Source organism: Cetorhinus maximus, chromosome 7, assembly GCF_964194155.1.
Source record: "Cetorhinus maximus chromosome 7, sCetMax3.hap1.1, whole genome shotgun sequence".
NCBI classification, from domain to species: domain Eukaryota; kingdom Metazoa; phylum Chordata; class Chondrichthyes; order Lamniformes; family Cetorhinidae; genus Cetorhinus; species Cetorhinus maximus.
This window is the reverse complement of record NC_135885.1, coordinates 50593451-50620567: the sequence shown is the minus strand read 5'-3', so window position 1 is coordinate 50620567 and position 27117 is coordinate 50593451. Positions and strand designations below refer to the sequence as shown.

General features: G+C 41.7%; 1 protein-coding gene across 1 annotated transcript in view; it reads right to left on the bottom strand.

Moving 5' to 3' along the window:
- Positions 1–27117, bottom strand: part of LOC144682784 (centrosomal P4.1-associated protein-like) — a 97317-nt gene that overhangs the window by 41741 nt on the left and 28459 nt on the right. The window contains 4 exon segments of the mRNA XM_078545486.1: positions 6062–6194; positions 11279–12959; positions 25408–25525; positions 26431–26596. Coding sequence (XP_078401612.1) covers positions 6062–6194; positions 11279–12959; positions 25408–25525; positions 26431–26596 — 2098 coding nt within the window.

Here is a 27117-nt window from a genome sequence, read left to right as displayed (position 1 = left end):
GCTTGCCACGGGGCCGGAAAATCCAGCCTACTAGTCCACTGGAATTCATTGGTGGCTCAGGGATTAAATGGGACTCACGTGGTTCTCCTGCGTATCCTGAAGGTTGCCCAGCAAACCCCGTCGGGTTTGCCTGCGGTCTCATTGGGCACTGCCCAATCAAGAGACCCATGATTGAGTAGGCAGGGGCATGGGGGGGTGAGGGGGGGTTGGGAGAGCGGCCTTAAAGCCACCCCCAAACCTTGCCTCTGAAACCTCGCCAATTCCCCATCCAGACCGTCCAGGAACGCTGCAGCAATCTATGGACTGGTCCTCAGAGCACTATCTGCGGCAGCCTCTGCCTCAGTGGTGCTGCCAATGATGGAGAGCTGCTGTCCTCTGATTGGCCAGCAGTTCTCAGGGGCAGGATTCCACCCCATTGGGGGCTTTATAGCATAGAAGGCCCGACGCTGGCCAGTTAAGTGCCTGAGGGCACTTAAATAGTGTGGGGCCTCCCCCACAGAAGCAACGCAGAGTTCCCACTGGATTTTCAACTGCTAGGGTAGGAGTGAGGTGGAGGTAGGGGGTGGTGGCGGGGAGACACCCGTCACTAGCATTAAATGCCAGCCATGGAATGCAGTATATGTGGTGTGCATGTATTTTCAGAAATTGTTCAATAATTTATCTCACAGGAAGTCTGTTACAAAAGCTGTGATACGTAATGAAAGAGCAGATGTAGCAGTATGGATAGAAAGTTGGTTGATGGTTTGCAAATAAATACCTTGCTCAGACAGGAGAAGGATTAACTACAGGGATCAGTGCTGAGTCCAATTATGTTTTCGTTATGAGTTGAGCACAGGGAGCAGGGCATCAAAATTTGGTGACAGCAAAACATTGCAGGCAGTTAGAGTTGTCAAAAAATGAAGTAGTCTGTATAAGACTTAACAAGAACACAATTAATGGAATGTGCGATAGCGAGATCACAGGCACACAGGCTGAAGCAAGAAAAACAAAGCCAGGCAGTTCAAAGGCAGGAGGAGGGAACTGAAATCCAATTAGCAGGCACTGTGTTTGATAACATTGCTCAGAAAGACACAGGGGAGAACAATTCAGCTGAAGTGTTTAACTCAAGGCAGTTAATTGAGTTGCAGCAAAAGGATTTGCAATTAAACAGTTATATCAGACAGCTTACTCAGAAACGAAGGTAAAACATATTCCAGAATGTTGTTACCTTAAGAGTGATACTTTAATGAGAAAGTGGAGGCCGGATCATGTTTCAGCAAATGAAAGCTGGACGGAGATACATCAGATTGTTATCCCATTAGGGTATAGAAATGAAATTCTGAGGATTGCTCATGAAATTCCAATGGGGGACATTTAGGAATTAGAAAGACGCAGGCCAAAGTACAGAAAGATTTTTATTGGCCAGGATTGCATAGGGATGTAGTTAAATTCTGTAGAACATGTCACACATGTCAAGTGACAGGGAAACCACAAGCAGTGATTAAGACAGCACCTTTAATCCCAATACCAGCATTTGAAGAACCTTTTACTAGGGTCATGATTGATTGTGCAGGACCCCTCCCTAAGACTAAAAGTGGAAATCAGTGCTTACTGACAATAATGGATGTGTCTACCAGATTTCCTGAAAATATTAGAATAAAATATTTAGAAATATTACAGCTAAGAAGATTGTGGAAGAGTTAAGCAAATTTTTTTACAAGACATGGCTTACCTAAGGAAATACAATCAGATCAGGGTTCACATTTTACGTCACAGCTATTTAAGGAAGTAATGAACAGTTTGGGGATAAAACAGTTTAAGTCAACAGCTTATCATCCAGAGTCACAAGGGGCTTTGGAAAGATGGCATCAAACTTTAAAAACTATGATGACAGCATACTGTCAGGATTATCCACAGAATTGGGATAGTGGAGTTCCATTCTTGTTATTTGTTATTAGGGACGCTCCTAATGCATCAACTGGTTTTAGTCCTTTTGAACTAGTTTATGGTCAGGAGGTAAGGGGACGACTGAAATTGATTTATGAGAAATTGGTGGGTCAAAATCCAGAAACTACTCTCCTAGATTACGTATCAAACTTGAGAAAGACTAGACATAGAATGTGAGTTGGCTAGGGAACATTTAAAGATATCACAGCAAGTGATGAAGGTGAAAGCAAACAGGAAGGCTACAGCTTGGAATTTTGTTGCTGGAGAGGAAGTGCTAGTTCTGTTACCAGTACTGAATGACTCATTAAAGGCAAGGTTTCGTGGGCCTTACAGGATTGAAAAGAAATTGTGTGAAGTAAATTATTTAATAAATACTCCAGGTAGAAGAAAGCAGAGGGTGTGTCACGTGAATATGCTTAAGAAGTACTTTGACAGGGAAGAGGAACAAAAAGAGTTATTAGTGGTGGTAGATAATAAGAAAGAGGTAGAAATGCAGTAGACTAAAATTGATTTTCCTCTAATCAAATTGGATAATGAGGGGGTACCTGAAAACTTAAATGTAATATTGAGTTACCTTCCAGACAAGTGTCAAAGTGATTTAGAAAAACTATTGCAGTCACAAAGCTATTTGTGAAAATAAGTTGGGGAGGCCAGATTTAGCTATACATGATATCTCTGTAGAAGTTTCAACTTCGATAAAGCAACTTCCTTATAGATTAAATCCAACAAAGTTATCACAAGTGCAGAAAGAAATTGATTTCATGCTTCAAAATGATATCATTGAGTCTAGTTGCAGTAACTGGAGTTCGCCTATTGTACTGGTACCGAAACCGGATGGAACGAAAAGACTGTGTGTGGACTATCGAAAGATGAATGCGGTGACAAAAGCGGATTCGTATGCGGTGACAAAAGCGGATTCATATCCTATACCACAGTTGGAGGATTGTATTGAGAAAGTGGGACAATCAAAATTTATCACAATGACTTGCTAAAAGGATACTGGCAACTACCGCTATCGGAGAGAGCAAAGGAGATATCTGCTTTTGTGACACCAAATGGACTATATCAGTTTAAAGTCATGCCATTCAGTATGAAGAAGGCACCTGCGACATTTCAAAGACTGAAGTTTTCAGTCAGACATGGGAGGAGCATTTACAACATCTGGTAGATGTATCCCAGGCTGTTGAAGGAGGCAAGGGAAGAGATATCAGGGGCCCTGGCAGTAATTTTCAAATCCTCTCTGCCCACAGGTGAGGCGCCAGAGGACTGGAGGACTGTTAACGTTGTCCCATTATTAAAAAATGGAGGAAGGGATAGACCAGGAAATTATAGGCCAGTCAGTCTAACCTCAGTGGTGGGGAAGTTACTAGAAAGAATTCCGAGGGAAAGAGTATATCTACACTTGGAGAGACATGGATTAATCAGGGATAGTCAGCATGGATTTGTTAAGGGAAGGTCGTGTTTGACAAATTTGATTGAATTTTTTGAGGAGGTAACCAGGAGCGTAGATGAGGGTAATGCATTTGATGTGGTCTACATGGGCTTTAGCAAGGTTTTTGATAAGGTCCCTCATGGCAGACTGGTCAAGCAAGTAAGAGTCCATGGCTCCAAGGCAAAGTGGAATGTTGGATCCGAAATTCGCTAAGTGACAGAAAGCAGAGGGTGATGGTAGAGAGATGTTTCTGTGACTGGAAGTCTGTTTCCAATGGGGTTCCTCAGGGCTCGGTGCTGGGGCCCTTGCTGTTTGTGGTGTACATAAATAATTTGGACTTAAATGTAGGGGTGTGATCAATAAGCTTGCAGGTGACACAAAAATTGGTAGGGTGCTAAATAGTGAGGAGGATAGCTGTAAACTGCAGGAGGATATCAATGGGCTGGTCAGGTGGGCAGAGCAGTGGCAAATGGAATTCAACAAGGAAAAGTGTGAGGTAATGCACTTGGGGAGGGATAACAAGGCAAGGGAGTTAAACTATGAACAGTAGGACCCTGGAAAGTACTGAAGATCAGAGGTATCTTGGTGTGCATATCCATAGATCCCTGAAGGTAGCAGGGCAGGTAGATAAGGTGGTTAAGAAGGCATATGGGATACTTGCTTTTATTAGCCGAGGCATAGAATACAAAAGCAGGGAGGTTATGCTAGACCTGTATAAAACGCTGGTTAGGCCACAACTGGAGTACTGTGTGCAGTTCTGGTTACCACATTATAAGGAGGATGCAATTGTGCTGGAGAGGGTGCAGAGGAGATTTACCAGGATGCTGCCTGGGCTAGAGGGTCTGAGCTATGTGTAAAGGTTGGATAGGTCGAGATTGTTTTCCTTGGAGCAACAAAGGTTGAGAGGGAACCTGATAGAGATGTATAAGATTATGAGGGGCATAGGTAGGGTGGATAGGAAGGCACTTTTTTCATTAGTAAAGGGGTCAATAACCAAGGGGCATAGATTTAAGGCAAGAGGTAGAAGGCTAAGGGGGGAGTTGAGGAGAAATGTTTTCACCCAGAGGGTGATGGGAGTCTGGAACTCACTGCCATTTAAGAAATATTTAGATATTCACTTGCGTTGCCATAGCCTCCCGGGCTACGGGCCAAGCACTGAAAAATAGGATTAGTATAGGCTGATCTTTGTTGACCAGTGTGGACACGATGGGCCGAATGGCCTCCTTCTGTGCTGTAGACATCTGAGTCTATGAGCTTGTCCCTATCTACTCTGTCCAGCCCCCTTGTGATTTTGAACATCTCCGTCAAATCTCCTCTTAGCCGCCTTCTCTCCAAGGAGACACTCCCAACCTCTCCGTTCTATCTTCGTGACTGAAGTTTCTCATCCCTGGAACCATTTTCGTAAACCTCTTCTACACGCTCTCCAATGTATTCACATCCTTCCCAGAACTGTACACAATGCCCCAGCTAAGGTCTATAGAAGGGGAGATATAATATTTTACTGACCCGAAAGCAAAGAGAAACATGAAAGATGTTATATTTGGAAGGATTTAAGTTTCAAAGAGGTGGGAGAACAATGGAACCTGAGATGAAAGAAAATGGTATTTTAGAGTTACTGTGGAGGGCTTAGGTTGGCTGTAGCTGTTTGAGCTATTGGGCCATTGAGCTGGAGGTGTGAGATGTAGCTGTCGGAGATATAGCTGGAGCTGTGGCTGAGAGGATGCAGTTTGAATCAATCATCCAGTCAAGCCAGTAAAGTCTCGGGCTACTAAAAGCAGTTTTATTCTGAAGCTTGGATTTTCACAGCAGAGTGGAAGTGAGTTACAGGTCATGTGGTATACCTTTATTGGAGCTACAGCCTTGCCGTGGGTAATATTATTGGGTTTGTTTTAAATAGTTAAACATCTATAAGGGAGTGTTGCCTGGAAGGTGTTTACTTGTGGTCTGACCAAATAGAGTGTCTTTTTGGGGGAATGTTTTGTAAAACTAAGTTTAACTGTGTATCTGTAATCTTGTGTGAAGTTTTCTTTTATTCTTGTTAATAAAACTCTTATTTTGAATTTTTAAAATCTCAAAAAAGTGTTACTGGGCTTCTTAGTGCTGAGATCAGTCCGTCCCCTTCTCAATTTCAGAAGACAAAAAAAGGGTATGGCCCATAAGTCAAGTTAATCTCTGGGGCTTGGTTTGCGCAGCAATTAACGCCAGCTGTGGTCATAACAACATCAAGTAATTTCGTAGATCATTTTGGTTATTGAATATACACTGTTGAGAAGTTCCTAGTTCTGAGTGTTCAGCAAGGGTTGCCTGTGAAATTAAGCAGCTTTACAATATGTATTTGGCTTGCCTCGCATTTTCTTGGTTTACCTTCAAAAATATTAGAGGCATTCACATGGCAAAATGTGAAAAAGTCACAAATATCCAGTTCAGATTCCAATGGGATACTATTGTTACACCAAAGTAAGCTACTAGGGAGATACTAGGGAATACAAGTGCACTTATGAAACTGTTCCCAAAAAAATTTAAGGGAAGACCCAAAATTTATAACAAATAGTGATGTGCAGTCAATTTTTGTAGAAGTTATTTGCTTCATTCCATGCATTTTTAAGGAAAGTAACAAAATTTTTCTTTATTTCAAATCAGGCCATAGAGAAAGAAGGCTTGTATTAGTGTTTTCTTCTATTGGAAATAACCTTGCACACTTACCTAAGGTCCACCAGGGCTTTTTCCCTATCACTTCGGAGTTTGGCCAGCGTAGCATTTTCCGCTCGAAATTGGTCTATTTCAGATTCTAATTCTACCAGTTTATCCCTCAGCAACTTGGACTGGATACCAGCACCTAGCAAACAGCACAATATATTTAAAATGAATGTGATAAAAAAAATAATTTTACTGAAAAACTGGAAAGCTAACATTGACTGAAAGATACAATTCATGAAGTTATGAAAATTGGAAATAGAGGAGAGGGTAGTGGTTTTCTTGATTGTTCACCATAAAGTCAGCGAAACACCTATTGAAACCATATGTGCAAGTACTGATACAATTTTTACCAGAGGTTCTGCACTTCTTCCACCAGAGATAATGTGGGCAAGCTAGTGAACCCCAAAATAAATTCACTCCAATGTATGTATGTATTACTCCCCTGTGTGTACATTTATATACGTTTTCTGTGTGTTGTGAATCATTATCAATTGATATTGTTTGAAGATAATGAATTTTCTTTATCATTGGCAACGATTCTAGTCTGTTCTTTCGTTGTCACTTTTCTCTCACTAATCGCACTGCACAAGATTTTGTTTCCCAACAATTTTTAGCAAAAAAAAAGATAGTACTAAAAGATACAACTGCACACTCACTCCCCAATATTTCTATAAGACTAAAATATTTATAAACAAAAAAACTTCAACTTTGCTCCAAACTATTAGAAATATTGTCATTGTATTTACCACTTGCTCCAATAATTTTTCCCTCCTTTTATTATTCTTTTCACAGGACGTGGGCGTTGCTGGCTGGCCAGCATTTATTGCCCATCCCTAATTGCCCTTGAGAAGATGGTAATGAGCCGCCGCCTTGAACCACTGTAGTCCATGTGGTGTAAGTACACCCACGGTACTGTTGGGGAGGGAGTTCCATATTCTTACACATCCTGTTCTCCAAAAGTGGATACATTCTCCCTCAACACATCACAATCCAAACTAGCCCATCTATCTGAATTCTGGTTGGAGTACAAATAAGAATTTATTAGTCGAGGCATTGAATACAAGAGCAGGGAGGTTATGACGGAGTTGTATAAAACGTTAGTTAGGCCACATCTGGAGTAGTGTGTGCAGTTCTAGTTGCCACACTATAGTAAGGGTGTGACTGCACTAGAGAGGGTGCAGAGGAGATTCGCCAGGGTGTTGCCTGGGCTGGAGTGTTTCAGCTAGGAAGAGAGATTTATAGGCTGGGGTTGTTTTCCTTGGTGCAGAGAAGACTGAGGGGGACCTGATTGAGGTGTACAAAATTATGAGGGGCATAGGTAGGGCAAATGGGAAGAAATTTTTGCCTTTAATGGAGGGGTCAAAGATTTAAGGTAAGGGGCAAAAGGTTTGGAGGGCATTTGAGGAAGTTTTTTTCACCCAGAGGATGGAGAGCATCTGGAACTCACTGCCTGAAAGGATGGCAGAGGCGCGAACGCTGACAACATTTAAGAAGTATTTAGATGAACATTTGAAACACCATAGCATACAAGGCTAAGGGCCAAGTGCTAGAAAATGGCATTAGAGTAGATCAGGGCTTGATGACCGGCGCAGACACGATGGGCCGAAGGGCCTCTTTCCATGCTGCAAACTCTATGACAATATAAGAACATAAGAAATAGATGCAGAAGTATGACATTCAGCCTTTTGAGACTGCTCCACCACTCAATAAGCTAATATATCTCAGTTACACCTTTTCACATCTTCTCAGACTATCCCCATATCACTTGGTATCCAAAAATCTATCAATCTCTGATATGAATATACTCAATGACTGAGAATCCACAGATCTTTGAGGTACTGAATTACAAAGGTTACAGCTCTTTGGCTGAAGAGGTTTCTCCTCATCACATTCCTAAATGGACAACCCCTTATTCTGAGACTGAGTCCATGTTCTAGATTCCCCAGACAGGGGAAACATTCATCCAACATCTATCCTGTCAAGCCCCTTGAGAATCTAAATGTTTCAATTAGATCACCTCTCATTCTTCTAAATGCTGGGGAATACAGGACAATCCCCTCATCCGATTGTTGCATTCCCTTCAAAGCAGTATGTCCTTCTTTTAGGTAAGGAGGCCAAAATTGTGTAGTACTCCACGTGTAGTGTCACCAAGGCCCTATGTAAATTGCAGGAAAATTTCTTCACTATTATACTCCAATCTCTTTGTAATAAAGGCTAGTATGCCTAGACTGGGTCTGGGGCAGGTGGTGAGGGAACCAACAAAGAGGGGAAAACAAACTTGACCTCGTCTTCACCAACCTGCCTGCTGCAGATGCATCTGTCCACGACTGTATCGGTAGGAGTGACCACTGCACAGTCCTTGTTCAGTTTACCCTCCATCGCGTTGTGTGATGCTACTACCATGATAAATGGGGTAGATTTCAAACAGATCTAGCAACAACAAATCTAGCAACACTGGGCAACCATGAAGTGCTGTAGGCCATCAGCAGCAGCAGAACTGTACTCAATCACGATCTGTAACCTCATGGCCCGGCATATCCTCCACTCTACCATTACCACCAAACCAGGGATCAACTCTGGTTCAATGAAGAGTGCAGTAGGGCATGCCAGGAGCAGCACCAGGCATACCTAAAAATGAGGTCTCAACCTGGTGAAGCTACAATACAGGATACTTGTGTGCCAAACAGCATAAGTGATAGACAGAGCTAAACGATTCCATAACCAATGGAGCAGCTCTAAACTCTGCAATCCTGCCACATCCAGTCATGAATGGTGGAGGACAATCAAACAATCACTGGAGGATGACGTTCCACAAATATCCCCATGCTCAATGATGAGGGAGCCCAGCACATCAGTGCTAAAGGCTGACTCATTTGCAACAATCTTCAGCCAGAAGTGCTGAGTGGATGATCCATCTCGGCCTCCTCCAGAGGTTCCCAGCATCACACATGTCAGTCTTCACCAATTTGATTCCCTCCTCGTGATATCAAGAAACAGCTGAAGGCACTGGATACAGCAAAGGCTATGGGGCCCTGACAATATTCCGGCAATAGTACTGAAGACTTGTGCTCCAGAACTTGCTGCGCCCTTAGCCAAGCAGTTCCAGTACAGCTGCAACACTGGCATCTACCTGGCAACATGGAAAATTGCCCAAGTATATCCTGTAGACCAAGTGCAACCTGGCCAATTACCGCCCCATCAGTCTACTCTCGTTCATCAATAAAGTGATGGAATGGGTCATCAACAGTGCTATCATGTGGCACTTGCTTAGCAATAACCTGCTTAATAACACCCAGTTTGGGTTCCACCAGGGCCACTCAGCTCCTGGTCTCATCACAGCCTTGGTTCAAACATGGACACATGAGCTGAACTCCAAGAGGTGAGGTGAGGGTGACTGCCCTTGACATCAAGGCAACATTTGACCAAGTATGGCATTAATGAGCCCTAGCAAAATTGGATACAATGGGAATTGGAGGGTAAAACTCTCTGCTGGTTGGAGTCATACCTAGCACAAGGAAAGATGGTTGTGGTTGTTGGAGGTCAATCATTTCAGTTCCAGGACACCACTACAGGAGTTCCTCAGGGTAGTGTCCTAGGCCCAACCATCTTCAGCTGCTTCATCAATGAGCTTCCTTCCATCATAAGGTCAGAAGTGGGGATGTTCACTGATGATTGCACAATGTTCAGCACCATTCGTGACTCCTCAGATACTGAAGCAGTTAATGTCCATCCAAATGCAGCAAGACCTGGACCATGTCCAGGTTTGGGCTGACAAGTGGCAAGTAACATTCACGCCATACAATGACCATCACCAACAAGAGAAAATCTAACCATCGCTCCTTGACATTCAACAGCATTACCATCGCTGAATCCCCCACTATCAACATCCTGGGGATTACCATTGACCAAAATAAAATGTGTTCTTCAGGACCAGAGAGGTTGTTCAGCAGTAATTATGAACTTACTCCACCTTTAAATTCAGTTACAACATATGCAACAAAAGTGGATGCCACAGTTCTAATTACAGTGAATGCTGACAGTTTCACCAATATTACAACCGCAAAGTCCAGGCTGATGTGTTTCTACGCAGCCACATTTGTTTTGTTTTTCCTGCCCTGCTGTGCTTTTATATTTCTTTTCTAAACTGTTCCAATCACAACATTCTTGTCTGTCTTCCGACCTTTCCTGTTTTACTAGATTTATGTTTTTCTTTGTTTATTTGTTCCTTCCTTTCAGGTGGATGATAATGGAATGCATTGTGGGGAAGCAAGACTGAAAAGGCTGCTACCTACTAGTGCAGGGCTTCAATGATTAGTGATTACCTTTCAATTCACTATCTGTTGCCTTCCTTGTCTGTTCTTGCGTCGTCCTCAATCCGTTTTGTCACCCTCAACTTTAAGCTAATATCTGTTGACCTCTTCTGCTCTAATGTAGAGTAACGACCTTTCTTCTTATTCTCTCCTATCATTGTTTTTGTTGTGCTGTCACTTACTCTTTTTTTCTTTTAACCCTCCAAATCCAATTACACTGTCCCCTATTCCACCATCTGGCACTCAGAGTCAATGTTAGTTCACTGTATGACGTCCACTTGCCTCCATCTCCTCCATCCCATATATTGTTGTTATACCTCCATGTTTCGTAATCTCCATCTCCAATCCCCACCCCGACCCAGCTCCGTCTGCCATATTATACTTATTGAAGCCTAAGTCCAACACCAAGCTGGGTACAGATATTCGTCCTCCAAATGCTTATCATGCTGAGTTAGTAGGCAAAGATATTTTAAAAGCAAATTTTCAGTTCTCAATGTAGAAATGACAACCTGCAAGGCAGAAACTGGGCAAGAGTGGGATTGGGCAGTAGATGGGCTAAACATCTTTATGAACTTCTAGTTCACACTGTGGAGCAGTATGTCTCCTAGTTCATCCCTATCTCCATAATTGTCATCATCCCTGACTGCCTGCATTTCCTCTGAGTACACATCACAAAGCTCTCAGACAGGAATGCCAGTTTGTTTATAAAACGCTTTAAAAATAATAAAACTGATGGAACTGCTTGCATATCATTTCTTAATCTAGCTCTTGGGCGTTGAAGGTTAGTCATACCAGCCCTAGCCCAACAGAAATACATTGAGTATCACCGTATTCCACAAGCTTTCTTAAAATCTTAAGAACAGTGAAAACATACTTCATATTTCTTAAATCAAAGTTAAAATAGATATCATACCTAATGGTTTATCATTCACAGCTTTAAAGTTTTGTTCCAGTCCTTGATTAAATCCGAGTTCTGACTTAGGTTTCAAAGAAGGAAACAACTTTGTTATCAAATCAGAGATGGGGGGTGAATCTGTGGATTTGTTCACATTCTTTTCATCCACAGCCTCTCCCTTCTTAGCAGAAGCAACTTTTCTTCGCATAACTTTATCCTCAATAATTATTCCAGAAGAGGAACCTAAAACAGAAGTGTTAACACGCTCTGTTGAGTTATCTTCACAGTTAATGAGTCCAGTCTCTTCCAGGTCAGCCCATGTTTGGTCATCATCAAATTCAACCTTTTCTTGATGCAAAGGTGAACTGCTTTTGCATCTAGAATTAAAGAGTGACGAATCTGATTTCTGGCTCAAAAAAAGCTTTTTGTTTTCTATTACAGTAGGCATTTCAATATCAACATCAGACAACGACGAGGACGACAAGTCAAGATCTGTGTCTATGTTCTTGTCTTTATTATGAATATCTGTTGGTTGTTTTCCACATTTAGATTTAGGATTGTCTTCTTTGTCGCTGCTGCAGACAACTGACTGTTTCTTCATTGTTTTTTCATTTGTCAATGTGGAATCAAGATCATCCACTTCCGAATCTGAAGTGGTATCACAGTTGCTATATTCCTCCTCTGGGGGATCACATTCAACATTTTTGAATGCTACTTTATCACTGACTGGAGAGGCAAAAGCATTTTTAAAATTTTTCTCTACTTTAATACCATGTGCTAAAATATCACGACTTTTAAGATAAACATTTTCCTTTTCATCAAAATCTGTATTCCCACAATTCATTGGCCCACTTGAATTTTCAGCCACTTGGTGTTGTTCAGATTTGATTGGGGTAGATGACAACTTGCGACCTTCATTGTTTTGGCAATCATGCTGTACCAATTTTAGCACAAAGGAAGAATTACTAGAGAAGGAAAGTTCTTCAGCAGCCTGCTCCAGAAACTCAAACTCATTCAATTCTATATTTTCTTTTTCTTTTTCCTTGGTCCACTTCTCCAAATTTTTCTGAAATGATATTTCAAGAGTATATTCAGGTCCAGTTGCATCTTTATTATTTGGCCATGTAGAAGCTATATTTTCATTCGTCTGAAATCTCTCATCATTATGAACTGATGTTAGTCTATCTGAAGCTATGCTGCTCAGTCCAGTTTGTTTTGGTGCACTCTGTTTGCACTCCTGGGCTATATTTGAACTTTCAGTCTTACAGCTGATCTCAATTTTATGGATATTTTGAACCGTACCAACTGGTGTATTTTTTTTTCTCTCTGTCTGCATTGTCGGAGGTGGCGGGAGGGCATCATCTCCATAACTATTATCCAAGGCAGTTAACTTTTTAACACACAAGGCAGAGTTGTTCTTTCCTTTACCTCCTGCCTTTGGGTTGTTGCTAACCCCAGTTGAGCCTCCAAAATGGTTTTCTTTGCTTAATAATGTAAATTTACGCTGCAGTTTTTGGTGGGTTGTGTTCATTGAGGTTTGAGAACCTGCTACCTGTTGGTTGGTTATGTTTGTTTCCTTATCAGCATTGTAAGATGCCAAACTACTTGACTTGACTTTTGAAAATCTTGCTAGTCCTTCACCACGCTTCAGAAACTTTCTCTTCTGGTTGCCTTTGTCCTCAAAGAATATTGCAGGTAGCTATAATTAGAATACATATAAGGGAGGACTGATTAAGAGTTTAGTGACTGCTTTTGGAATAGCTTTTTTATTTAATAAATAACTTTAATGCACCAAGATAATGTAAGAAAACATTTTTTAAAAAACTGATTTTCACAGTTTCTAAGAAAAAGAACATTGGCTTCCAGAACCTTACAACAAAGTGCATTACTAGCACTTTCCTCACAAGCAACAAGGCATCCCAAAGTACTTCATTTTAAGGGGGAAAAGTAACATTGGCCCAAAATACACTGCAACAGTTTGTAGAGTATTTTTGTTTGTGCTGCAAATTGCTGGAAGTGGAAGCTGATAATGAGGTCAATGGGGCATCTGGGTCCTTGGTGAACAGTAGGATTGACCGTCCATCTCCTTAATTATTGAGATTTAAAGATAAAGATAGAGACAGAAAGAGGAACAACAGAGAAGGAAATAGGGTGAATTAAAGTCAAATTAGATACCGAAAGCAAAATAAAGAGAAGGAAAGAAGGATTGGATTAAACGATTGGAGCAGAGTAGTCTCAGGATAAGGAGTCAGCTGTTTAGGACTGAGAAGAAGAAGAAATTTCTTCACCCAGAGGGTAGTGAATTTTTGTAATTGTCTAATCCAGAGGGCTGTAGATGCTTAGCTGGTGAATATATTCAAGACAGAAATAGACTGATTTTTGGGCATTAAGGGAATCAAGTGATATGGGGATAGAGCAGGAAAGTGGAGCTGATGTAGAGATTCCGCCATGAACGTACTGAATGGTAGAACAGGCTCTTTGGGCTGTATGGCCCACTTGTTCTCTTATTTCTTACACAAGAGAAAGAGGCAAAAAGTAAAAGAAAGAAAATATATATTTTAAATTTTAAAAATCTCTAGGAACAATTTACTACTGGAATAAGATTCCACATTTTCAGTTGTTCCTGTTCTGGGCCAGAATGGTTGAGTAGTATTGCAGGAATATAAATCTAGTAATTAAAAAAGATCACTATGGCATGAAATACGAACCCTAACCTTCTGTAACAAGCTTAATTCATTTTAACAGTTTTTGAGACTAATGGGGAGCAGTGCATATCATCTAGTAATTTGTGATAATTCAAAACTCATCATAGTCACCATTATTTTCCCAGCAAACTCTTGACCAATATTTTTAAAAACACACACACACACGTTACAAAAGTTTCATTTTTACACAAACATTTTTTAAAAAATCTTTTTCTCGCCCCCAGCCTCAGCGTATTAGGATGATGGCAAAGGTCCAGAGCACAGACTATTGCATCTCCATTACCAGGAGGTGACAATTTATTAGCTCAAAGTCAGAAGTATCCAAAAATGCAGCATTCCTTTACTTCTTGACTGCTGAAAGCACATATTTTGCAAAAGATATTTTGTCAAAATTCTGTCTGTCTCTGCATTTGGATATTAAAGATATCAACAGCACTTTACGTTAAAGAGCTGACAGCATTCCCAGTGTCTTGCCAACTTTCCCTCAAGATTATTAAAAACAGATTAACTGAACATTCATAGCTTTTTGCAAGGTTTACTGTGTACAAAATGATTACCTACATGTCTATTTCACATACAGTGGATTACTCTGAAATGTAGTGATAAGTTGGAGATAAAAAGTGCTGCTCTGATAACATGAAATAGGCTTCTATGCAGCAACAGGAAAAAACTTAAGACTACATTTGTTCAATTTGCTCCTATCAACCTCTTAAATCATTCTTTCACATACATCAAATTTGTCTATTGTAAATTTCAATGGTGTAGAAAAAGAGAGAAATCCAAGGAAAGTGTCTCAAAGAGCTTTTGCATCGTTAGTCTTTGAAGAACCCCCTGAACGGCACAGTTATGCTAATATCCTCCCAACATTTATCCCTCGGCCAAAACCACAAACAGATTATCTGGTCATTTATCTCATCATTGTAAGACCTTGTTATTTTCAAATTGGCTGCCTCATTTCCCAAAGAATTTAATGTTCCGTACTTTATAACAGTGACGAATAGGGAAGCAGAAAGTAGGGTGAAGCACACCACATTACAAGGACTGTGTTAAAGAAGACATACCAACACTTTCACATGGGCAATTAGGATGGGCAACAAATGCTGGCCTTGGCAGTGCTGCCCAAATCCCATAAATGAATTTTTAAAAAGCTGAAAACAGTCCACCTAACAGATGTTAAGCTTGATAGTGCCAGAGAATATCAGGCTGAATGTAAAAAAAAATACAGAAAATAAGTGAAAAAGGATTGAGAGCAAAGAGAAAGTATGAGAATAGGTTGCCAGTTAACATAAAAGTATTCCAGTAAAAGGGAATACAAGGGAATTCAAGTAATAAGGTACCACATATTTGACTTGAAGCCCATGGGATAAAAGTGGCAGTAGCAACATGGATACAAGTTTAGCTGAGGGATAGAAAACAGAAATAAAAACAGAAATGCTGGAAAAACACAGCAGGTCTGGCAGCATCTGTGGAGAGAAAAAGAGAGTTAACATTTCAAGTCTGTATGACTCGTCTTCAGAGCTGAAGAGGAATAGAAATTGATGAATTTTATACTGTTTAAGAGGGGGTGAAGCATAATAGGTCAGGGATAGGTGGGAGTTTAGGGGAGATTGACAAAGAGTCATGGACACAAGACAAAGGGAGTGTTAATGGTAGTGTTAAAGACTAAAGAAGATGCTGATAGTGGCATAAAGGTAAGATAGCAGGAGTTTGGGGCCTTGGATGGTGAGGAGGTGGTAAAGGGGTAGGTGTTACGCCTTCTTAGGTCGCAAAACAAGGTGCCGTGAGAAAGGGATGAGGAGTTGGGGGTGATGGAGGAGTGGATCAAGGTGTCATGGACGGAATGGTCCCTATGGAATGCCATCGGGGGGGTTGAAGGGAAGATGCATTTTATGGTGGAATCATGCTGGATGAGGCGGAAATGATCCTTTGAATGTGGAGGCTGGTTGGGTGAAAAGTGAAAGGGTACCCCATCATGGTTCTGGGAATGAGGGGAAGGGACTGAGGCCAGAGATGCAGGAGATGGATTGGACACGGTTGAGGGCCCTGTCAACCACAGTGGGGGGAACCCTTGATTAAAGAAAAAGGAAGACATGTCAGAAGTACCATTTTGGACGGTAGCATCATCGGAGCAGAGGCAACGGAGGCAGAGGAACTGGGAGAATGGGATGGAACCCTTACAGAAAGCATGGTGTGAGGAGCTGTAGTTGAGGTAGCTGTGTGAGTTGGTAAGCTTGTAATGAATATTGGTAGACAGTCTATCACCAGAAATGGAGACAGAGTGGTCAAGGAAGGGAAGGGAAGTGTCAGAGATGGACCATGTGAAGGTGAGAGGGTGGAAATTGGAAGCAAATTTTTTCCAGGTATTTATTTATTTATTCATTCATTTTTAAAATCTATTTATTTATCTTTTTTTTTATCCTTATCTCCCACCAACACCCCCAGGGCCATCTGTCACTTGTTTCTATGTTGTGCTTTCGCAGAGCACTGACCCTTGTTCTGCTATTAACACATTCTGCTATCTTACCTTCATGCCGCTATCAGCACCTTCTTTAGTCTTTAACACTACCATTAACACTCCCTTTGTCTTGTGTCCATGACATTTTTGTCAATCTCTCGAGTTCCCACCTATCCCTGACCTTCTATTTTGCTCCACCTGCTCCATCTCCTCTTAAACAGTATAAAATCCATCACATTTCTACTCTTTAGCTCTGAAGAAGTCATACGGACTTGAAATGTTAACTGTGTTTCTCTCTCCACTGATGCTGCCAAACCTGCTGAGTTTTTCCAGCTTTAAGATTTCCAGCATCCACAGTATTTTGCTTTTATCTTAGGATAGAAAACAGAGTTGTGGTGAATGGTGGTTTTTCAGAATGGAGGGAAGTATACAGTGTTCCCCAGGATTCAGTTTTAGGAACGCTGCTGTTTTTGATATCGATTAATGATTTGGACTTGAGGGTACAGGAAATAATTTCGAAATTTGCTGATGACACAACTTTAAATATAATAATAGACCTTAAAAGGACATAGCCAGGCTAGTGAAATGGGCAGACATATAACAGATGAAATTCACTGCAGAAAAGTGAGGAGATATATTTTGAGGAAAAACAGTTCAAGCTAAATGGTACTCTTAAAAGAGATGCAAGAACAGAGAGATTTGTTTGCACACAAATCTTTGAAGATGGAAGGACTAGTTAGCATAATCAATTACTAAAGCATATCAGATCCTAATCCTTATAAAAAGAGGGGAAGAATACAAAAGCTAGGAAGCTAGACTAGACCAATATATAATAATAGTTTGCCCCAGCTACAGTATTTTATCCAACTCTAGGTACCACACCTTTGGAGAGGCATGAAGGATTTAGTGAGGATACAGAACAGACTTATTAGAATGATTCCCAGAGATGAGAGATTACAGTTACATGGATAGACTTGAGAAGTTGGAATTCGAGCAGAAAAGGCTAAGAAGAGATTTGTTTAAGAGAGGCGTTTAAAATTATGAAGGATTTAGAAAGAGTAATTAAAGAAAAACTGTTTCTAATGGCAAAAGGATCATGAATCAGTACAATCTGGTTAAAGGTAACTGGCAAAAGAACCAGAGAACACAAGACGAAAAATATTTTTCACACAATAAGTGGTTAGGATTTGGAATGCACTGCCTGAATGCAGATTCAATATAACTTGCTAAAGCTCATTGCACAAATACTTGAAGGAGAAAAAATTGCTATGATATGGAGAAAGAGCAGGGAGATATTTTTTATTCATTCATGGAATGTGCTCATATCGTCAATAAGTCACTGAAGGCTAACATACAGGTGAAGCAGGCAGTTAGGAAGGCTAATGGTATGTTGGCCTTTATTGCAAGGGTTCGAGTACAGGAGTAGCGAAGTCTTGTTTCAATTGTATAGAACCTTCGACCACACCTGGAGTACTGTGCGCAGTTTTGGTCCTCCTGCCTTAGGAAAGATATTATTACCATAGAGGGAGTGCAATAGAGAGTCACCAGACTTGTTCCTGGGATGGTAGGACTGTCCTATGGAGAGAGATTGGGGAAACTGGGCCTGTATTCTCTAGAGTTTCGAAGAATGAGAGGTGATCTCATTGAAACCTACAAAATACTTAAAGGGACAGACAGGTTAGATGCAGGTAAGATGTTCCCACTGTTTGGAGAGTCTAGAACCAGGGGGCACAATTTCAAAATAAGGGGGAAGCCACTTAGGATCGAAATGAGGAGAATTCTTTTTACTCAGAGGGTTGTGAATCTTTGGAATTCTCTACCCCAGCGGGCGATGGAAGCTCAGTCATGGAGTATAATTGAAATAGAGATCGGCAGATTTCTAAATGTCAATGATGTAAAGGGATGTGGGGGTAGTGTGGAAAAAGGCACCAAAGTGGATGATCAGCCATGATCATATTGAATGGCGGAGCAGGCTCAATGGGCTGAATTGCTCCCTAAAAGAGCCAGAAAGACTTGATTGCCTGAAGGGTCACCTTTTGTGCTATATTATTCTATAATTCTATGACTGCAAACAGTTTGAGATGTCGTATGATCGTGAAAGTTATTACATGAATGTAAGTTCTTTCTTTACAATCCTTCTCATTTGAGCTGTGCAAGTACCATGAATTCATGAATCCTCAGTCTTTATCCTCACATGTTTCCTTTGATAGACTGCCTAACACCAGGGAACGTCACAGACAAGCCTGATCTTCTGTGAATCTGTATGCACGAGAACATAAGCTTGATTATTTGCTCTCATGCTCAAACGCAAAAACAAACTATAGATGTGCAGGATTAGCTGGAATAAGAGACTGGGATTTACAGACATGGAACATTATTTACAAGGAAAGATTTTTGTAACTTGAAATTTAACCAAGAAACAAGGAAGTTAATGAAGGGTCTACTTTCTGTTAAAAAAATTCTAATTCACTGAAAAATTCTACAGACAGAATAAAATATGCTATAGACAGCTTCTGCCCTTTATCTCAGAATGTTTGGAATGTACTATTTAATTATTTTTATCAGTCAAGTGACCGATGTTGACAATAGACCTCATCTTTGACTCTTTTGCAACAAATTTCATTTAAATCTTACTTAAGTATTAGTGAAGAAACACCTGTAATCAGAAAGCTTTGTTTCAGTAAAAGACTGGACGTAATATTGACTTTCAGTAATGAAGGCTCCAGAGTAATTATTTTATTAGTTAAGTTAATGAGAAGAGCGGCCCAGACTCCTGTTTCAGTCAAATTAATACTGGAGTAGAACATCATCAGGACACATCAGTTCCAGTTTCAATGGAAAAATTAAGAGCTAAAAAAGACAAAAGGTAGAATCGTCCCTGAATTGCACTAAGTGCGGTTGCAAAATGATGTTTTTCCCACTGACCGCAATGGCGAGTTTTCATGCCATATCGTCCACTCTCCAGCGCGTCATGCCTCATTAATAATGCATTCATAGTAAAGATGCCAGATTATTGGCGGGTAGGCTTGGATTTGCCCATCACCCCATGACCTCAGCACTTCCTCGCTGCAGGCGCCATATTTAAAACGCACTACTTCACGTCTACAGACCAGGACTGCTCCAGGCCCCGAAAGCAAAGAAGACGGCAGTCCCCAAATTTAGTGACACCTCAGTGCAGTGACTTTTGAATGCTGTTGAGGCCTGCCGCGATGTCATCCAACCCAGCTCTGGCCACAGGAGGTCCACTAGAGTCACAAATATGGTCTGGGAGGCGAAGGCAGCGGCGGTCAGCGCCAACAGGACACAGAGAAAGTCAGCCATCCAGTGCAGGAAGAAGATGAATGATCTCATCTGTTCCGCCAGGATAAGTCAATCACCTCATCACGCTCAACACACACTCTGAAACCCATCACACATCCATAGGGATCTCACACCTGAAGGGACAACACCACCAATTCTCACACACACCCTCACATCTCCATCAGGTTCATATCCTCTGGAGCTTATGCCCTCATCCCACCCATGGCTCTCCACTCACCACACAAACATTCCATGCAGTGCCATGTGTCCTGCTCACACTCTCTCCATCTGTTTTCATGCAGGAGAAGCTGGCTCACCGAAGCAGGGAGAGGTCCCAGACCTGGGTAGGAGTGACCAACACTATACCCCTCACTCACTTTGAGGAGCATGCCATCTCACTGACTGGTGAGGACGTGGACCTTGCCTGCAGCAGCGGCAAGGCAGTCGGCGAATACCCACGTGAGGATCCTGCACCTCATCATTCCTCTCTCAAAGCAACTGTGAGTGCTCTCTCTCCTGCTTTTGGCTCTGCTGCCATGCGCCAATTATCTCTACTTTGGTTCACAGGGAGCTCTGCAAAGCGACTGACGGCTTCAGCCAGCCAGTCCCTCAGCTCCATCCAGGTCCTCACCTCCTCCATTGAAGAGCTGGAAATAAGCAGCCTGGAAGACCCATTATAGCGCTCACCCACACCCTTCACCAGCGCAGAGACACACACAACTCGGTGGGACCTAGATGTAGAGCAGGCTCAGGTTCACAACCTGGTGGTCACTGCACATATAGGTGTCCACAGCAGGAGGAGGCAGGTTCAGCCAAGCCCCCCCAGAGCTCAGAAGACTGATGGGAAAGAGGCATTTGTCAGGTTAGAGTCAGATGACGAGCCTCTGGATTTGGCCTTCCCGGTCATCGTGGAGAATCAGCAGAAGGCAGGGGAACATCACATAGAGCTGTTGTAGGCCCTCAACAAAGTAGCACGCAAGCCAGAGGAGTGCGTCCGCCTGCTCTCTGATGAAGTGGTGCCTGCATGTGCGCGCATGGAGGTCTCCATTGGATGGATGGCAGACACCATGGGGACGCCGGTCCAGCAGAACATGGAGATGCACACTGACCTGCACTCCTTTATGGTAGCCATGTACGAGTTCCTACAGTGACAATTGGGCACCTCGACGTCCCTCCAGGTGCTTCTTCCCCTCAAGGAGTCAGGCTGGGCCCTCGGGCACCCGAAGGGAGAAGTGGCAGCTGGACACCCCTGGGTCAACCAATCAGGAATCTCAGAGGCTGTCCGCTCCCTCCGAGTCCACCCCTGCAGTGGATGTCAGGGCAGCACCTAGAAGACTTGGTGGGCCTAGAAAAGTTAATAACTTTGATCGCAAGTATAATCTGTAAATAACCTAATACTGAATAATGATCCCCCCGACGTGACTGTGTGTGTGTGTGTCTGTCTGTCTGTCTGTCTGTCTGTCTGTCTGTCTGTGTGTGTGTGTTGGGGGGAGGGGGGGGGGCGGGGGGGGGTGCGGCAGGACCTTTTGGAGCCTCGTGCGAGCACTCTCCCAAGCACGCGGAGCCTTCATCCATCACAGTCATCTCACTGTCCCACGCATTTTCAATGCTGCCTGCTGGGGTTCTCTTTCAGTTGTCCATTTGTATTCACCTGCATCTCCGCCACCCACTGATTACACTCCCATGCAGCACCTGTGCCCGTCCAACACAAGGCTTCGTTCACTTTCAATTTGCACAACATACTAGTCAATAGGTTTTCAATTCGCTACCCCATCCTTTCTTCTCCTGCAGTCACCCATGTCCTTTCCCCCATCACAGTCGATCACCTTTGACCTCCCCACTGTTACCCTACAGCCTGAACCCTTCTCCTTCACAAATGTCCAGGCGAATGCGCACGTTCCCTATCTTCCTGAAAATCCCATCCTCATCCACATTGACCTCCCCGACCTCCTCCTTCCCACTCCAGGGTCCGTGTTTGCCTCGGTACTCTCACCAACCATTCTCGCCGGTACCGATGCACTCACCCTCCAACCCTAATGGCTCCCTCTGCCCCTGGTGAAGGCGATGATTCACCATGGTTCACGATGAGTGAAGCCAGAGCCAAGTCCATGGCACCCAGGGGTGGCTCAGCTGCACAGGAGGGGAGGAAGAAGAGTGGAAGAGCAATAGGGGACTCAATAGTTAGGGGAACATACAGGCATTTCTGTGGTCACAGACATGACTCCAGGATGGTACGTTTCCTCCCTGGTGCCAGGGTGTTATTGAGTGGCTGCAGCACATTCTTAGGGGGAGGGGTGAACAACCAAGGATCATGGTCCACATCGGTACCAACAACATAGGTAGGAAGAGGGATGAGGTCCTGAAAGCTGATTTGAAAGAACTAGGGGAGAGATTAAAAAGCAGGACTTCAAAGGCAGTAATCTCATGTTTGCTCCTAGTGCCATGTGCTAGCGAGTAAAGAAATAGGAAGATACAGAAAATGAATGCGTGGCTGGAGAAAAAGTGCAGGATGTAGGGCCTTAGATTTCTGAGGCACTGGGACCGGTTCTGGGGAGGTGAGAGCTGTACAAGGCAAATAGGTTACACCTTAGCAGGACCTGATCCAATATCCTCACTGGAAGATTTGCTCGTGCTGTTGCGGAGGGTTAAACTAACTTGGCAGGGGGATGGGCACCAGAGAAGGAATTCAGGTAGGAGAGAAATGAAGCTAGTAATGGCAGGACGAGAAGTAGTAAGCAAAATTGGAAGGCAGCTGAAACAAAGGCCAGCATTAAATAGGGTCAAAATACAGAAAAAAAATTTAAAAGGCAAAATTAAAGGGAACCTATCTGAACGCACGCAGCATTCGCAGTAAGGCAGCTGAATTAACAGTACAAATAGAAACAAATGGGTATGATCTAATTGCCATTACAGGGACATGGCTGCAAGATGACCAAAGGCTAGGAACTGAATGTTCAAGAGTATTCAACTTTCAGAAAGGATAGGCAAAGAGGTGGAATAGCACTGTTAATAAAGGATCTTCCGGGTTGAGTGGAGCCAAGAAACAGCAAGGGGCAGCAAACATTGGTGGGAGTTATTCATAGGCCACCAAACAGTAGTGGTGATGTAGGGCACGGTATAAGTCAGGAAATGTAACAAGGGTAATACAGTAATCACAGAGGACCTCAATCTACCTATAGACTGGATAAACCAAATGAGCACTAATGATGTTAAGGACGATTTCCTGGAATATATACAAGATGGTTTTCTAGAACAATTTGTTGAGGAGCCAACTAGGGAATGGGCTATTTTAGATAAAGTATTGTGCAATGAGAAATTAATAATCTCATTGTAAAGGAGCCTCTAAGGAACAGTGATCATAATATAATAGAATATTACATTAAGTTTGAAAGTGGTGTAGTTAATCCGAAACTGGGGTCTTAAATCTAAACAAAGGAAACTATGAAGGTATGACAAGAAAGTTGGCTGCAGTAGACTGGGGAACTACATTAAAAGGTATGACGATAGACAGGCGATGGCTAGCATTCAAAGAATTAATACAATGAATATTTTACAATGAATATATATTTCTCTGATGCACAAAATCCCAACAGGAAAAGTGATCCAACTGCGGCTAGTTAGAAGTTAGAGGGTTGTATTAGATCAAAGGAAGAGGTGTATAAAGTTGCCAAAAAAAGTAGTAAACCTGAGGATTAGGAGCTTTTTTGGAATTCATCAAAGGACGACCAAGAAACTGATAAAAGAAAAAATAGAATACAAGAGTAAACTAGCAAGAAACACAAAAACAGACTGTAAAAGCTTCTATAGGTATGTAAAAATGAGAAGATTAGCAAAGGCAAATGTGGGCCCATTATAGGCAGAAACAACAGAATTTATAATGGTGAATAAGGAAATGATTAAAAAAACCAAATAATTTGTGTCTGTCATCATGGAGGAAGATGCAAAAAACCCAGAAATAGAGAAATGGGAATGAGGAACTGAAGGAAATCAGTATTAGTAAAAAGTAATACTGGAGAAATTAATGAGACTGAAAGTTTATAAATCCCCTGGACCTGATTATCTACATCCCCGTGTGCTATAGAGATAGGAGTGCATTGGTGGTCATCTTCAAAAATTCTTTAGATTCTCGAATGCTTTCTGCAGATTGGAAGGTAGCAAATGCTACACTATTTAAGAAAGGATGGAGAGAGAGAGAATGGGGAACTACAGACCTGTTAGCCTGACATCAGTAGTGGGGAAAATGCTGGAATCTATTATAAATGATGTGATAACTGAACACTAAGAAAATAATTGCAGAATTGGGCAGAGTCAGCATGGATTTATGAAAGGGAAATCATGTTTGACAAATCTGTTGAGAGATTTTTTTTGAGGATGCAACTAGCAGAATTGAGAAGGGGGAACCAGTGGATGTGGTGTATTTGGGTTTTCAGAAGGCGTTTGATAAGGTCCCACTCAAGAGGTTAGTAAACAAAATTAGTGCACATGAGATTGGGGGTAATATACTGGCAAAGATCAGTGCTTGGGCCCCAGCTATTCACAATCTATATCAATGATTTGGATGTGGAGTCCAAATGTAATATTTCCAAGTTTGCTGATGACACAAAACTAGATAGGAATTTGAATTGTGAGGAGATTGCAAAGAGGCTTCGAGGGGATTTAGACAGGCTAAGTGAGCGGTCAAGAATATGGCAGATGGAATATAATGTGAAAAAATGTAAAGTAATCTACATTGGTAGGAAATCTAAAACACAGAGTATTTTTTAAATGGTGAGAGATTGGGAAGTTTTGATGTCCAAAGTGACCTAGGTGTTCTTGCTCATGAATCACTGAAAGCTAGCATGATAATGCAGCAAGCAATTAGGAAAGCAAATGGTATGTCGGCTTTTATTGCAAGAGGATTTAAGTATAGGGGTAAAGGTGTCTTGCTGCAAATTGTATAGATTTTTGGTGAGAATGCACCTGGAGTATTGCATACAATTTTGGTCTCCTTACCTAAGGAAGGATATACTTGCGATAGAGGTTCACCAGACCGATTCCTGGGATGGCAGGATTGTCCTATGAGGAGAGATTGAGGAGACTAGGTCTGTGTCCTCCTGACTTTAGAAAAATGAGAGACGATCTCATTGGAACATACAAAATTCTTACAGGGCTCGGCAAGGTAGATGTAAGAAGGATGTTTCCACTGGCTGGTGGGGGGGTGAAAGGGTCTAGAACCACGGGACACAGTCTCAGAATAAGAGGTAGATCATTTAGACTGAGATGAGGTGTAATTTCTTTACTCAGAGGATGGTAAATCTTTGGAATTCTCTATCTCAGAGGTCTCTGGAGGCTCAGTCATTGAGCATGTTCAAGACAGAGATCAATAGATTTATAGATAACAAAGATTTGTAGATATCAAGGAGTATGGGAACAGTGCGGGAAAATGGTGTTTGAGGTTGAAGATGTAAGTGAATGGAGGAAAATGGCAGATGGAATATAATGTGAAAAAATGTAAAGTTATCTAAAATGCAGACTCAAGTGGCTGAGTGGCCTACTCCTGTTCCTATGTTCCTAATACACTTGCCTTTTAAGCAATATCAGTTAATCTGCAATTTATCTGTTGATTTTATGATTCAAATGTAGCTTCACAAATCTCAAATAGTACATTTAATTTTATGCATTCTGGATCAACAGTTCCAAAAACAAACCTGTGACTGCTTCAGTTTAAGTTGCTGTTGTTTCAGTCTCTCTTCTTCCATTTGCATCTGTTTCTCTAGGTATTCTTCAAAGGTTTCCTTTCTTACATCCACTCCTGGTTTAATTGGTCTATTAAAAAAAAATAACAGCATAATTTTTGAATTACCCAAGTTTAATCAAAGGTCAATAACCTTTGCAGTTTGTATTCCTGCTTATATATAAAACATTTTAAGCTAAAAAGTGTAAAACTGATGTATGCATTTTCATTAACGTTTTAATCCACTGCAAATATACAATTGTCTTTTTAATTCATTCATGGAATATGGGCATCACTGGCTAGGCCAGCATTCATTGCCCTTCCCCAGTTGCCTTCGAGAAGGTGGCAGTGAGCTGCCTTCTTGAACCGCTGCAGTCCATGTGGTGTTAGGAAGGAGTCCCGGGGTTTTGACCCAGTGACAGTGAAGGAAAGTGATATATTTCCAAGTCAGGATGGTGTGTGGCTTGGAGAGGAACTTCCAGGAGGTGGTGTTCCCATGCATCTGCTACCCTTGTTGAAGCCTCTGACCTGCTCTTGTAGCCACAGTATTTATATGGCCCCAGTCCAGTTCAGTTTCTGGTCAACTGTAAGCCCCAGGATGTAGATACTGGGGGATTCAGCGATGATAATGCCATTGAATGTCAAGGGGCGAAGGTTAGATTCTCTCTTGGAGATTGTCAATGTGTCACTTGTGTGATGCAAATGTTACTTGTCACTTGTTAGCCCAAGCCTGGGTATTGTTCAGATCTTGCTGCATTTGGACATGGACTGCTTCAGTATCTGAGGAGTCACGAATGGTGCTGAACATTGTGCAATCATCAGCTAATGTCCCCAATTCCGACCTTATGATGAAAGGAAGGTCACTGATGAAACAGCTGAAGATGGTTGGACCTAGGACGCTAATTATTATAATATTTTATACAATTAAGTTTTTGACAATCATCTTATTAATATTGGCAATAAAATAGCCCTATAATGGTTCAAATTTTTCATTTACCTTTCCTCTAAAGCTGTAAAGGATGGAGGATGATTAGAATCATGCTTTTCAGACGGACATTGAAAGAAAGATGCACTTGTAGAATCTTTATTATTTTGATGTGTGTCTAAAGGTTCTCTTGAAAATGAACATCCTGAATTTGGTTCATCATGAACTTCGTTCTCATCTACAAAAGATTTTTTTCAAAATCAGGAATGCACATATTTTGTAGGTCTTCACAATATTTGTATCCTGTACTTGCACTTCATTTGGAAAATTTTGAACTATATCATAAGTAACAATTTTGCAAGAAAGAACTTGCATTCATAACACCTCATCATACCTCTCAAACATTCCATACACTTCATATACAATGAATTACATTATGTGTTATGTGAATAAATACAGCAGCCATTTCGTGCATGAGATCCTTCAAACTACAATGGATAAATGGCATTTTTGATGTCCTGTTTGAGGAAGGATTGTTGGACAGGAAACCAATAGAACTTTGCACTTTTTCTAAATAATGACCAACAGAATCACTGAAGGAGTTGCACCCCTCTATAAATGTTGCAGCCCATCACTGCTGAATGCCAGTGCTCACTTTAGATTTTAAGCTCAAATGAGTTTTGAATCTTCTGAATCAGGTGTGAGTGTCTACAGCTGAACCAAACTAACACTTGGAAATTTTGTTCTTTGACAACATTT